Source organism: Chiloscyllium plagiosum, unplaced genomic scaffold, assembly GCF_037043375.1.
Source record: "Chiloscyllium plagiosum isolate Xiang-an unplaced genomic scaffold, Cpla_swu_hap1 HiC_scaffold_8, whole genome shotgun sequence".
Taxonomy (NCBI): domain Eukaryota; kingdom Metazoa; phylum Chordata; class Chondrichthyes; order Orectolobiformes; family Hemiscylliidae; genus Chiloscyllium; species Chiloscyllium plagiosum.
The window spans coordinates 34,120,234-34,133,742 of NW_028270146.1; the positions used below are offsets into that span (position 1 = coordinate 34,120,234).

The window sequence follows — 13,509 nt, forward strand, 5'->3', positions numbered from 1 at the left end:
AGAGATAGTGAGGAAAGAGATCAATCTGAGACTGGTACAGTTGAGAAAACAAGCGAGTCAAACAGTCAGGGCAGGCAGGGACAAAGTAGAGAGCAAGGTAGGATTGATAAATGAAACTGCATTTATTTCAATGCAAGGGGCCGAAGAGGGAAGGCAGATGAACTCAGGGCATGGTTAGGAACATGCGACTGGGATATCATAGTTATTCTTTTTTATTCCTGATGAAGGGCTTTTGCTCGAAACGTCGATTTCGCTGCTCCTTGGATGCTGCCTGAACTGCTGTGCTCTTCCAGCACCACTAATCCAGTATCATAGTAATTACAGAAACATGGCTCAGGGATGGACAGGACTGGCAGCTTAATGTTCCAGGATACAAACGCTACAGGAAAGGAGGCAAGAGAGGACAGGGAGTGGTGTTTTTGATAAGGGATAGCATTACAGCTGTGCTGAGGGAGGATATTCCTGGAAATACATCCAGGGAAGTTATTTGGGTGGAACTGAGAAATAAGAAAGGGATGATCACCTTATTGGGGTTGTATTATAGACCCCCTAATAGTCAGAGAGAAATTGAGAAACAAATTTGTAAGAAGATCTCAGCTATCTGTAAGAATAATAGAGTGGGGGATTTTAACTTTCCAAACATAGACTGGGACTGCCATAGTGTTAAAGGTTTAGATGGAGAGGAATTTTGTAAGTGCGTACAATAATAATATCTGATTCATTATGTGGATGTACCTATTAGAGAAGGTGCAAAACTTGACCTACTGTTGGGAAATAAGGCAGGGCAGGTGACTGAGGTGTCAGTGGGGGAGTACTTTGGGGCCAGCAACCATAATTCTATTAGTTTTAAAATAGTGATGGAAAAGGATAGACCAGATCTAAAAGTTGAAGTTCTAAATTGGAGAAAGGCCATTTTTGACTGTATTAGGCAAAACTTACAAAAGCTGACTGGGGACAGATTTTCACAGGTAAAGGGACGGCTGGAAAATGGGAAACCTTCAGAAATGAGGTATCAAGAGTCCAGACACCGTATGTTCCTATTAGGGTGAAAGGAAAGGCTGGTAGGTGTAGGGAATGCTGGATGACTGAAGAAATTGAGGGTTTGGTTAAGAAAAAGAAGGAAGCATATGTCAGGTATAGACAGGATAGATCGAGTGAGTCCTTTGAAAAGTATAAAGGCAGTAGGAGTATACTTAAGAAAGAAATCAGGAGGGCAAAACTGAGACATGAGTTAGCTTTGGCAAATAGAGTTAAGGAGAATTCAAAGGGTTTTTATAAATACATTAGGGACAAAAGGGTAATTCGGGAGAGAATATGGCCCCTCAAAGATCAGCAAGGCAGCCTTTGTGTGGAGCTGCAGGAGATACTAAACGAGTATTTTGCATCAGTGTTTGCTGTGGAGAAGGACATGGAAGGTATATAATGTAGGGAAATAGTTGGTGACATCTTGAAAAATGTCCATATTACAGAGGAGGAAGTTTGGATGTCTTGAAATGCATAAAAGTGCAAAATTCCCCAGGACCTGACCTGATCAGGAATACCCTAGAACTCTGTGGGAAGCTAGGGAAGTAATTGCTGGGCCTCTTGCTGAGATATTTATATCATCGATAGTCACAGGTGAGGTGCTGGAAGACTGGAGATTGGCTAAGGTGTGCCAATATTTAAGAAAGGTAGTAAGGACAAATCCAGGAACTATAGAGCCTGACGTCAGTGGTGGGCAAGTTGTTGGAGAGAATCCTGAGGGACAGGACATACATGTATTTGGAAAGGCAAGGACTGATTAGGGATAGTCAACATTGCTTTGTGCATGGGAAATCATGACTCACAAACTTGATTGAGTTTTTTTGAAGAAGTAACAAAGAGGATTGATGAAGGCGGAGCGGTAGATGTGATCTTGATGGTCTTCAGTAAGGCATTCGATAAGGTTCCCCATGGGAGACTGGTTAGCAAGGTTAGATCTCATGGAATACAGGGAGAACTAGCCATTTGGATACAGAACTGGCTCCAAGGTAGAAGACAGAAACTGGTGGTGGAGGGTTGTTTTTCAGTTTGGGGGCCTGTCACCAGTGGACCCCACAAGGATCGGTGCTGGTCCACTACTATTCATCATTTATATAAATGATTTGGATGTGAGTATAAGAGGTACAGTTAGTAAGTTTGCAGGTGACATCAAAATTGGAGGTATAGTGGACTGCAAAGAAGGTTACCTCAGATTACAATGAGATCTTGATCAGATAGACCAATGGGCTGAGGAGTGGCAGTTGGATTTTAATTTAGATAAATGCGAGGTGCTGCATTTTGGGAAAGCAAACCTGAGCAGGATTTATACATTTAATGGTAAGGTCCTAGGGAGTAATGATGAACAGAGGGACCTTGGAGTGCAGCTTCATAGCTCCTTGAAAGTAGAGACACAGGTAGATAGGATAGTGAAGAAAGCATTTGGTATGCTTTCTTTTATTGGTCAGAGTATTGAGTACAGGAGTTGGGACATCATGTTGTGGCTGTACAGGACATTGGTTAGGCCACTGTTGGAATATTGCATGCAATTCTGGTCTCTTTCTTATCGGAAGGATTTCGTGAAACTTGAAAGCGTTCAGAAAAGATTTACAATCACCCTTTGTTTCTTGCTACTAAGCAAATTTTATATACAAATTGGCATACTTCCCTGGATCCCATGGGCTCTTCGGTTCTTAACCAGACCTTCATATGAGACCTTGTCAAAAATCTTATTTACTTCCACGTGGACTATATCAACAGCACTGCTGTTATCTACATACCTATTCTGATCCACAAAAATTGTATTTTTTATAGACATGGTCTCTTCTGAAAAAGCCATGCTGACTATCCTTGATTAATCTTTGTCTTTCCAAGTGATGATTAATTCTGTACCTAAGATTTCTTTCCAATACAGTTCCTCCTACAGATGTTAGATTTCCTGATTTATTCCTGCCACATCTTGAATAATCGTACCACATCTATTACCTCCGGTCCTCTGGACACCTCCTGTGGCCAGATGAGATTTGAAAATTAATGTCAGAGCCCCATGTACTCTCCTCCTTTGCCTCCCAAAGCAGCTGGGATACATCTCATTTGGGGTTTATCCACTGTCGGATCTGCTAAAAACATGAATGCCTCCTCCCTCTCAGTGATAATTTGTTCAAGTTAATTATAGTCCCTTTCCGGATTTCTAGACCTACATCATCCCTTTCTATTGAGAACGCAGATGCAAAGTACTCATTCAAAATCTCAGCTATGTCTTTGAGCTCTACACACAGATTACCACTTTGGTCCCTACTCTTTTCCTGGTATTGCCTCTGATATATTTCCAAAATGCTTTTGAATGATCATTAATGTTACCCACCAGTGTTTTCTTGTGTCCCTTCTTTGCTTTTCTGGTTTCGTTTGTATGTAACACTTTGCACTTCTATACTCCTCTAGTGCACCCACTGTTTTGATACCCACTTTGGTATCTGCCTTAAGTTCTTTTTTCCTTCCGTATCCAATCCTGTTCACTCCTTGACATCCAGGGTTCTCTGGACTTGTTGATCCCACCTTTCACCTTTACTGGAATATGTTGACTTTGCAAGCTCACAATTACCATTTTGAATATCTTTCACTGCTCTGTTGTATATTTTCATGCAAATAGATGTTCCCAGTCCACTTTGGTCAGATCCTGTCTCATCTTATTAATATCAGCTTTCCCCCAATTCAGAATCTTTACTGCAAGTCCATTATCCATAATTATCTTGAACCTTACTGAATTATGGTCAATATCACCGATATAGTCCCCAATATCTCTCACTTGCATGGCTTTTTTCCCTAAATTTAGGTCCAGTGCTACCCTTCCTGCTTCCTAGTTTTAAAAAATCTCCTGGACACATTTTAAGAATTCTGCAGCCCATGCCTCTCACACTTTGTCAATCCCACTGAACATTGAGGAAGTTGAAATCCCTGACTGGGATGATTGTTAGTTTTTACATTTTCCAAAGAATGTTGTTTTTGATATCACGTACAGTGAATTGAATTGGCTAAAGCCTGGCATCTGGGATGCTGGGGACAGCTGGAAGAGGCCGAGATGGATCATCCACTGATGTGATGGTCAGCCCCTACATTGAGAATGGGGATGCTTGTGGCACCTTCTCCTCCTATGAGTTATTCCATTTTCCACCACCATTCATGACTGGATGTGGCAGAACTGCACAGTTGTTTATGAGATCTCACAGCTCCTGCCTATCGCATGCTGCTTGCACTGCTTGGCACGCAGCACAGTGATGTACAGTTAGGAGGGAGTTGCCCCGCGAGTCCTGTTTTGGAGCTTCTGCAGGTTGACACCTCATACTCAGAAATGCCTGGTGTTGCTCCGGGCTCGCCTTTCTGCCCTCTCTATTGAATCAGGGTTGATCCCCTGGCTTGATTGTAATGGTAGAGTGGGGTATATGCTGGGCCATGAGGTTACAGATTGTGGTTGAATACAATTCTGTTGCTCATGGATTTAAGTTGCTAGATCTGTTCAAAACCTATCCCTTTTGGAATGGTGGTAAAGTCACACAATGTGATGGAGGGTATCCTCAGTGTGAAGGGAGAACTTTTATCTCTGAAAGGACTGTCCAGTTGCTAGTCCTACTGATACTGTCATGGACGGATTATAGCCACTGGACAGATTAATGTACAACAACTCATTTGGTGATGTCAAGATGGAGTAGGTTTTTCCATCACGTTGGTTCCCTCAACACCTTCTGCAGACCCAGTCTTATATCTATAACTTTTGGGACTTGGTAATGTATTTTGTATTGAAGTCCCTCACCTAAAATAAATTCTGTGCCTTCGCCCCGAGTCATGTTCAAAATGGAGGAGCACTCAGGGAGAGGAACGATTGTTGGTAATTAGCACTTTGTTTCCTTGTCCATGTTTGACCTGGTGCAAGAGATTTCATGTGGTCCAGAGTCAATGTTGAGGGGTCCCAGGGCAACTCCCTCCTAACTGTACATCACTGTGCTGCAATCTATGATAGATTTGTCATGTGGGTAGAACAGGACAAATCCAGGGATGTCTTGAATATTGAATGGCAAGTTCTGTGAGAATGTGTGTGATGGGCTGTTGGAGAAACTCAGCAGGTCTGGCAGCATCTTTGGAGAGAGAAAACAGAGTTAGCATTTCGAGTCTGTTTAGAAGAAGTCGGTTTCTTTCTCCACACTTGCTGCCAGACCCCTGATGAGTTTATTCAGCACTTTCTCTTTTCATTTCAGATTTCCAGCATCTGTAGTATTTCACTTTTATATATTAGCCTATTGCTTGATTAGTCTGTAGGGCAGCTCTCCCAATTTTGTTAATAATAAGCTCTGTGTGTCATTGAATTTAAGGACTTTTTGAAAGATCTTGTCAGACTATAACTCACAACAATTAACCTTCTCTGCCATTCAACAGGATCATGACTGATCTGACATTCCTCAAATCCACCTTTCTGCGTTATCTTCATAATCCTTGATTCCCCTAATGATCGAAACTTAAACTGCCCCACAGCTCTCTATTATAAGGAATTCCAAAGACTCACAATCCTCAGAGAAGAAATTCCTCCTCAACTCAGTCTTAAATTGGTGCTCCTGAATTCTGAGACTATGCCCTCTGGTCTTAGGTTCTCCCATGAGAGGAAACCTCCTTAACATTTACCTTGTCGTGCCCTTAACAATCCTGTACGTTCCAATGAGATCACTTCTCATTCTTCTAAACTCCAGTGTTTCGGACTGGGCTACTGAATGTCATAGAGATGAAGACTAACAAATGGTCAGTCAGAAAAAGCAAGCGTCATGTTCCGAGCAGAGGTGGGGCCAATCATTTTCAATATGGCTAATCAGCAATAATGTGATGGAGCAGAACTCCGCACCTCAGACCGTGCATCCCACATCTCCCCTGCCTCCAAACTGTTAGACAACCAATCTAAATTTCATCATACTGGAGTAAATGAAATAAAATGAAATCAGTATTATAATGGATGTAAAATTAGATGGCTAAGTTGAAACCTCCCTTGCAGAATTTCTATTTACATGTACAAAACAGTCCAAAGGTACTAAAACATATTTTCCATAAATGAGAAATTTTAAAAATGATTACCAGTATTTCCAACTGACATCGAATCATAAATCAGCTTGCAGGACTTGAGCAGATAGGTGACCTTCTTGTCTGGTGAATAAGCTTGGTGCATGGTACTGAGTTTCTGCTGTATTTTCTCCAAGACGCTAACTTCAGGTACACTGGTAGTTACACCCAAGTCGGTGGTAGTTGTGTTTTGCATAATCTGTTGGTTCTCTTTCAAAAGCTTCAGATTGCCATTTTTGGAATGAATTTCCTTTAGTTGCATGTTGATATGGTCTTTTAATGGTTTGAGAACACATTTACACAATGCTGATTCCACAACAGCTTCTAAAATAGATAAGAAGTTAGTTAAGCAACACACATTGCAAATAAAAATTGACAGAAGGATTAGAATTAATTGGTGTAATACATAAATTATATGAATTTTATTAAACTGCAACTAATCTCTCTGGCTCCATGTAGTGAACTTACTGAATGCCTCATAATTTGCTTTAAGTCCAATGGCTGTGAATTTAGGAAATCTGAGGCAATGTTTTTCCTGCTTTTCTGTTTTTGCATTGAGACTTCTTTCCTGTTTACTTTTCCTTTCTTATTAAATCCACCCTCTAGAAGATAACTTCTGTCTCTAGTCTAATTTTCACAAGGTACTGATTTACATTTGTGTATTTATAAGACATTCATTACAAAACTTCTTACTCCTTACAAGACTTTAATTAAGCCTCTGCTGTCATGTTGTGTTCAATTTTGTCTCCTCACATGGTCAAGATATTGAGACTTTGGAAAGAGTGCAGAGGAACATCAATAGATTAATCCTACTTTAAAAAAGCACAGATTCAGAGATGATTTGATTGATGATTATTAGATCACAGAGGACCAGATGGTGTCTGTATAACCAGATTATTTTTAAAGCATATATTAGAGTGGACCGGAAGGTAACCCCACAAATTACATGAGGGTTGAATTAGATATGATGCTAAAAGGGTTTTCTGTTCTCTTGAATAGCATGCAAGCTCATAAAACAAAGACTGAAATTGATTCCTTCAGCTGAGAGATAGACTTGCTTTTAATTGACACCGAGATCACTTCATACAACTTACATGTACTTTGTAACATTAATTAGGTTCAGTGTGGTCTCTGGACCAGAACTGATCACCTAAGGGTCAAATGATTTGTCCTGAAATTGTTTTCTTAATTGTTTTGGTTTTTAATCTATCTTTTGCTTTTTGCCTTTATCAGGAGAGTATCTAGCTCTGAGTGGGTTAAGGACTGGATGTATTGTGAAGCGCTGTCACAATGGTCAAAGTTCCCCTGGCTTCTGGAACTGTTGCATGCTTATCAAACACAATAGAATAATAGAATCCCTACATTGTGGAAAGACACCATTCAGCTCATCGAGTCCACAATGACCCTCCGAAGAGCATCACACCCAGACCCAGCCCTCCACTCTATCCTCAAAACCCCACATTTCCCATGGCTAATCCACCCAGCCTGCACATGCCCGGACACTATGGGAAATTTAGTATGGCCAATCCACCTAACCTACATGTCTTTGGACTGTAGGAGGTAAGTTGTGGGAGGGTCCCAGCCACTTTAAGGCAGCAGTGTTAACTGCTGAGCCCCTGTGAAATAGGTTTCAGCAAGCTTATGTCTCTTTAGTGGCCTAAATGGAGGTGAAGTGTGGTCTAATGTTGATCTGAAGTGTTTGCTGATCACCTCTCATCACCACAATCTCTAGGGATTTAATGTCACTCTAAATGCCCACATTCTCTGAATGCTAGTTGGTCTTTGGACATCTGCCTAGAAAAATGATCGAATACAAAAACAGGAATTACTGGAGAAACTCGGCAGGTCTGGCAGCATCTGTGGAGGGAAAAACAGAGTCAATGTTTCGGGTCCAGTGACCCTTCTTCAGAACTAAGAGTTGTGTTGACATTATTAACACACAAACCTCCTGCCTGCTTCTGACGGTGATTGTTTCAGGAAAGACATGGCAAGCACAAACAACCCAGAACCCAATGTTGCAAATCTTAATATCTAAGACCTGGTACTCAGAGGGCATTAGGCAGGTTTGTATTTACTACAAAACGGATTCCTGTTTCACTATCAACCAGATTTACTGCAAAGTCTTGACTGTACAATGTTAAAGGATGGATTTCCTACTCAAAAGTCAGAGGAGAGTCAAAAATAAAACATTGTCAATTCAGGTGCAAAGCTTCCTATTCGATAGCATTGTTCAATTCTTTGGAGGCAAGGCCTTTACCTCAGTTATCATTGAGCAAGAATTTCTTCCAGTAAGTAATGATAAATTCACAGACTGTACAGAAATATGATTTTCAGATCATAACATTTGTGCCATACTTTTTCACCATCTACAGTATTAATAATCTCACTCTCATGGACATTCCCTGCTGCAGCCTCCACCCCCACAGCTAGGAAAATCTCTTTTAAGAAACTTTGTCAACATGGTTTCAACAACTGTTCATGGTGCAGAATCCAATGTTATGACCATTACTGTGTAAAGAATCACTTTTCTAACCCCTCCTTAAATTCTTACAGTGGTCATCTTAACCTTGTGCCTCACAAATTAGAAATACAGCAAAAATCAATCTTTACCCAGTTTTTCTTCAGATTGGTAAGATGAATCCACCATTTGGGTCAACTCTGTACTTTGTAGTAAATAGCTCTTGAGCTGTGTCATCATCTGCCGAATCTCCTGCAACATTTCTGTGCTAGAGGTATGATTCTGCATCACTTCCATTGTGTATGCTTTGTAATCCTGAACCAGGTGACCAAAATATGACTCCTTCTCTTGAGCCAGTTCTGTTATTTTCTTCTGAATTTTTCTGTCTGTTGAACGGAAAGCATTCAAAACATTGCTTAATGTCACAATTGACAGTCTGTTTCTTGCTTTGTCCAACATCATAGAGTGCCGTTGCTTCCTAGTTCGTGAATGAGTGTGCACTGGATCTTGCTCTTCCTCTGTGCTGCTGGTGGAGTAAGAATCTGCTTCGGAAATGGGATTGGATATGTTCCCTTCAGGTGAGTACAACGACCCATCAGCTAGTTTCAAATCCGTGGAGTTACATGATTGCACACAATCGCTCTGCATTGAGGAGTCAGAGACATCTTCTGACTGATCCTTTATTGTAACTAACTTAACTATCTTTGACGCTTTGTTTTCCTGACCTCTGGTAGTGTGTTCTTGGTGGGTGTCTTTGCTGGCAATTTGGTTGGATAATTTTTTTCTTCTTGGAGGAGCAATAGGTGTAGACTGACCTAACTGTTTCCATTGCACAGTATTGGACATGCCTGAAGTGCTGTTATTCAAACCATCAATACTTTGCGATTTGTCACTCATCAATTCCTGCTGTTCATTTGCAGCCGATTTAATGGAGTCTTCAACCGGCAGCTTATCATTCCCTGTATTATCAATGCTTTGTTCAACTTCCTTAGCCTCCTTCCTTCTCTCCTCACTCTGGCTGCTGTCAATGTCTGCAGGTTGCTTTTCTGATGGCCGTCGTCTTGGTGGAACTGGTGGGAACTTATCGCGAATTGGAGTTCCTATATAGTCCACATTGTTTTCAATTTCTTTTCTGCCCTGTGGCAAGGCCTGAACCTGCTTGATTAAATTGTCATGCTCCCTTCCAATTTTAATTTCATCATCATTTTTCTTGAGCACTTTGTCGCACAGTGACTGGTTTCTATTTCCACAGCTATCAGACAGCACAGCAGTCAGTTCTGATGGCTTTGGTCGGGGAGGGAGTGGTGGGGGTCTCTTCACTTTCAGATCCATGTTATTTGTAGAGCTTGGGCGTTGGTCTGCTGATGGTTCTGTTGAAGGGCCAGTGCTGCAGCATTCTTTTATAAACACAGGATTGACAAACCACAATTTGTCATTTCCTGCTGACAACTCAACTTCGCATGAACATTGCCTTTTATCAGCAGATATGTTTGGAGTCATTTGATGGCCTTGAATCTGGTTGTTAATGGTATTCAAGTCTTTCAAAACTGAACGAGTTTCTTCCTGACTTGGTTTATTTAAATATGAACTCCAGAAATCTATCACAGAGGACACAATAAGCAGCAAAACATTTCAGTCAAAGAAGTACAACATAAATTGCAGAATAATAGCCAAAAGTAATCATGTGCTATACATTTTAAGTATTTTACATGTGATTATATGTGAGTCTAAATAGACACCTTCTATATGAAACTTTGCATTATATGCTTCATCATTTACATCTACGCAAACTGCAATATATCTCTTTGCTGAATTTGCAGCATACCATTTTGAAAGTGTTAAATCTAATTTGGTGGGCCTACTAATTGAATAAGTCCTGGTTGGGACCATTAGTTTGTGATGTTTCCAATTTCCCATCTTGTTAATGGCAAGGAAATGGGCTACACCCTGCACAGGGTGTACTAACCTTTGCGTGCCATTCCTCTTTCTTTAATAATATGCCCCCTAGTGCTTAACTCCCCCATTCTAGGAAAATGACCTTTGTTATTCCCCTCATGATTTTATAAACCACTGTAAGGTCACCCCTCATCCTCCTATGCTCCAGTGAAAACGTCTCAGCCTATTTTTATAACTCAAACCCTCCATTTCCGGCAACATCCTGATAAATCTTTTCTGAACTCTCTCCAATTTATTTATATCTTTCCTATAACAGGGTGGCGCGAACTGATTATGGTATTCCAGGCAGAGGCCTCACCAACGTACTGTACAAACACAACATGACGTCCCAACTCCTACTCTCCATGTTTCCCCAAATTTGATGCTGATGTCAGGGCTTCCCAAAGGGAATGGATCACAAACAGAAATTTGAGGGTTGCGAGGTCCAAGGCAATAATGGCTACCATTGAGCTCTGACTGAGTGAACCTCTGCTGTGAGACAGTTTAAGCCCTTGTATTTTTCACACGTAGAAATAGCTTAAATATCGTGAACCTCGTGTTCTGGCTCCTGAAGCTGTAAACATTGTGTACTTCAAAAACATTGAAATATCCTGATAACTCTCTGTATTCCACCTCACTACCTGCCCTCCTCGTCGTTCTCTCTCAGGGGGGTCATGCTAATTTTCCAGCCTTGAAAAAAAGAGAGAAATTTTGGGAACCACTGCATTACATGTCTTGGGGACCATTTGAAAGGTGTTTTTACTGAATCATTAACATCAAATAATTGCAAAGAATTTGAAATTAAATGGAATATTATTTTGTCTATTTCTCTTCACTGTGCGTTCTGAAAGAAATATATTTGTTCTGACACAAAGCCAATGATGTAATGGGGAGGAAATGGTTTGTGTATGTTGCTGGAAACAATAATGTGAAGGAGCCAGTGAAAATGTAATACTTCTGGATTGTGGAATGTTGTGCACATCCGTTGTAACAATACAGTCAGCTATCATTATTATTCAAGATGTCAAACACAGATTCTACAAAAGACAAAACTTTCCATCAGTGCATACCTATCCCCAGATGTGAAACAACTTGTAATTCTTCAGAATTTGTTGCTTCTGCTATTGCTTGTGGTAAAACCAGTGTCGATGGCAATATATCTCTGTACACAAAAAAAAGAATACAAGTAAGATCTTAAAAAAGTATACTCAAGATGAATGCCAGTCTGTTGAAAGATATTGTCATAATTGTCATAACTTTAAAATCTATATTATATTAGACATGCACCATTTTAATTTAAAAACTGCTCTCATTCTCACTGGTGAAGAGAATGTTAAGTGATGATTATATTTTCTCGATTATGAAGGGGAACATATCATTTAGATTAAGGCGAAATGAAGTAGGTAGGATGGTGTGGGACCAGAACTTTCACCACCCATCCCCTTCCTTCCTTTGCCTGAATTTGGTTTTGGGTGTGAAGGACCAGACTTTGCCTTTTTGTTGAGATCTTTAAGTGGTAACTGAATAAAATTTAAGGATTGTTTGCCTGTGAGATGCAATAATTTCCACTCCAGGCAGAATTGGAAAACATTGGCCTAATTGACTGGTAAAACAGCACAGGCAGGATGTCAGTTGAGGTGCACTTGGGTCTCTCAAATTACAGCTGAAGGACTGTTTATAGAGGATTGGCCACGAGGATTCCCATTACCCTTCTATCCCACCCCCTTGGCCCCTTTTTCCATGCCACCAGCACCCTGCACGATTCTCCCCTCACACCCTCAAAACAACATTTACCCTCTATTTTGGCAAGAGTGATCCCAATTCTGAGAGTTCCGATGGTGTTGTCCCAGCAGCAGCCATGACTCTGACAAGTTTCGGAGTTCTCAGCCTCCCACAGGCCAGCAGTGCTTTGTGGCCAGTATAACCTCATAGTATTGGCTAAAAGCCCATTGAAGCCAATCAGTGGACTCATTGCAGTAAGATCCAGCAAGCTTTCAAATCCTGCTATCCCGAAGGAAACACCAACAAAACTTACGAATGATCCATACCGGTCCAAACTTGTCTTATTTACTTCAAATACAGAGCTCCAGTATGGCCGGTAAGTTTAGTTACAGCTATTACGTTTATCGAAAGAAATTGTTTTTTTCACTTCTTGGGAGACTCTGAGTTTGGCTTGTGTAAAGTGCTGAGGGGAAAGCATTGTGTGGTCTCTTTAAGAGCTGTCAGGAGAATATGAAGAAGTAAAAAAAGGCTATTTTGAGTGCTCACGGATAGGTACCAGAAGCATATAGACAATGGTTCAGAAATGTAAGAAAGGAACCAGATCAGACCTATACTAAGTTTGAAAGAATTAAACAGAGCAATTTCGATAGCTGGATGACAGCATTCAAGATAGAAAATACATATGAGGCTCTTAGAGATATTTTCTGCTGGAGGAGTTGAAAAACTCACTTCCAGAAGTGATAAAAACTCGTGGCGAGGAAAAGAGAGTTTCAACAGTGAGAAGACTTACCAGGGGAAAGCAGTGGAGCACAGGACTCTGGCACAGAGTCTGTCCCTGCTACTCAGAAGGGAAGGGTGAAGAGAAGCAGAGCAGGACTCATTGGGGACTCCATAGTTAGGGGGACAGATAGGAGGTGCGGTGGGGACGAGAGAGACTCACGGTTGGTGTGTTGCCTCCCAGCTGCCAGGGTTCGTGATGTCTCTGATCATGTTTTTGGGATCCTTAAGGGGGAGCGGGAGCAGCCCCAAGTCGTGGTCCACATAGGCACCAACGACATAGGTATGAAGAGAGATGGGGATTTAAGGCAGAAATTCAGGGAGCTCAGATGGAAGCTTAGAGCTAGGACGAACAGAGTTGTTGTCTCTGGTTTGTTGCCTGTGCCACGTGCTAGTGAGGTGAGGAATAGGGAGAGAGAGGAGTTGAACATGTGGATTCTTGAATAATTGGGGCTCTTTCTGGGGTAGGTGGGACCTCTACAAGCAGGATGATCTTCATCTGAACCAGAGGGGTACCAATATCC

At 41.2% G+C, this 13,509-nt stretch overlaps 1 protein-coding gene across 1 annotated transcript in view; it reads right to left on the bottom strand.

Annotated features, from left to right (window-relative positions):
- The window catches only part of rin3 (Ras and Rab interactor 3), a 115,425-nt gene that overhangs the window by 31,303 nt on the left and 70,613 nt on the right, over positions 1–13,509 (bottom strand). Inside the window, exons 5-7 of the mRNA XM_043697207.2 lie at positions 11,557–11,648; positions 8,704–10,149; positions 6,109–6,417 (exon numbers count right to left, since the gene is read on the bottom strand). Of these exons, the coding sequence (XP_043553142.1) occupies positions 6,109–6,417; positions 8,704–10,149; positions 11,557–11,648 (1,847 nt within the window). The remainder of the gene's footprint in view (positions 1–6,108; positions 6,418–8,703; positions 10,150–11,556; positions 11,649–13,509) is intronic.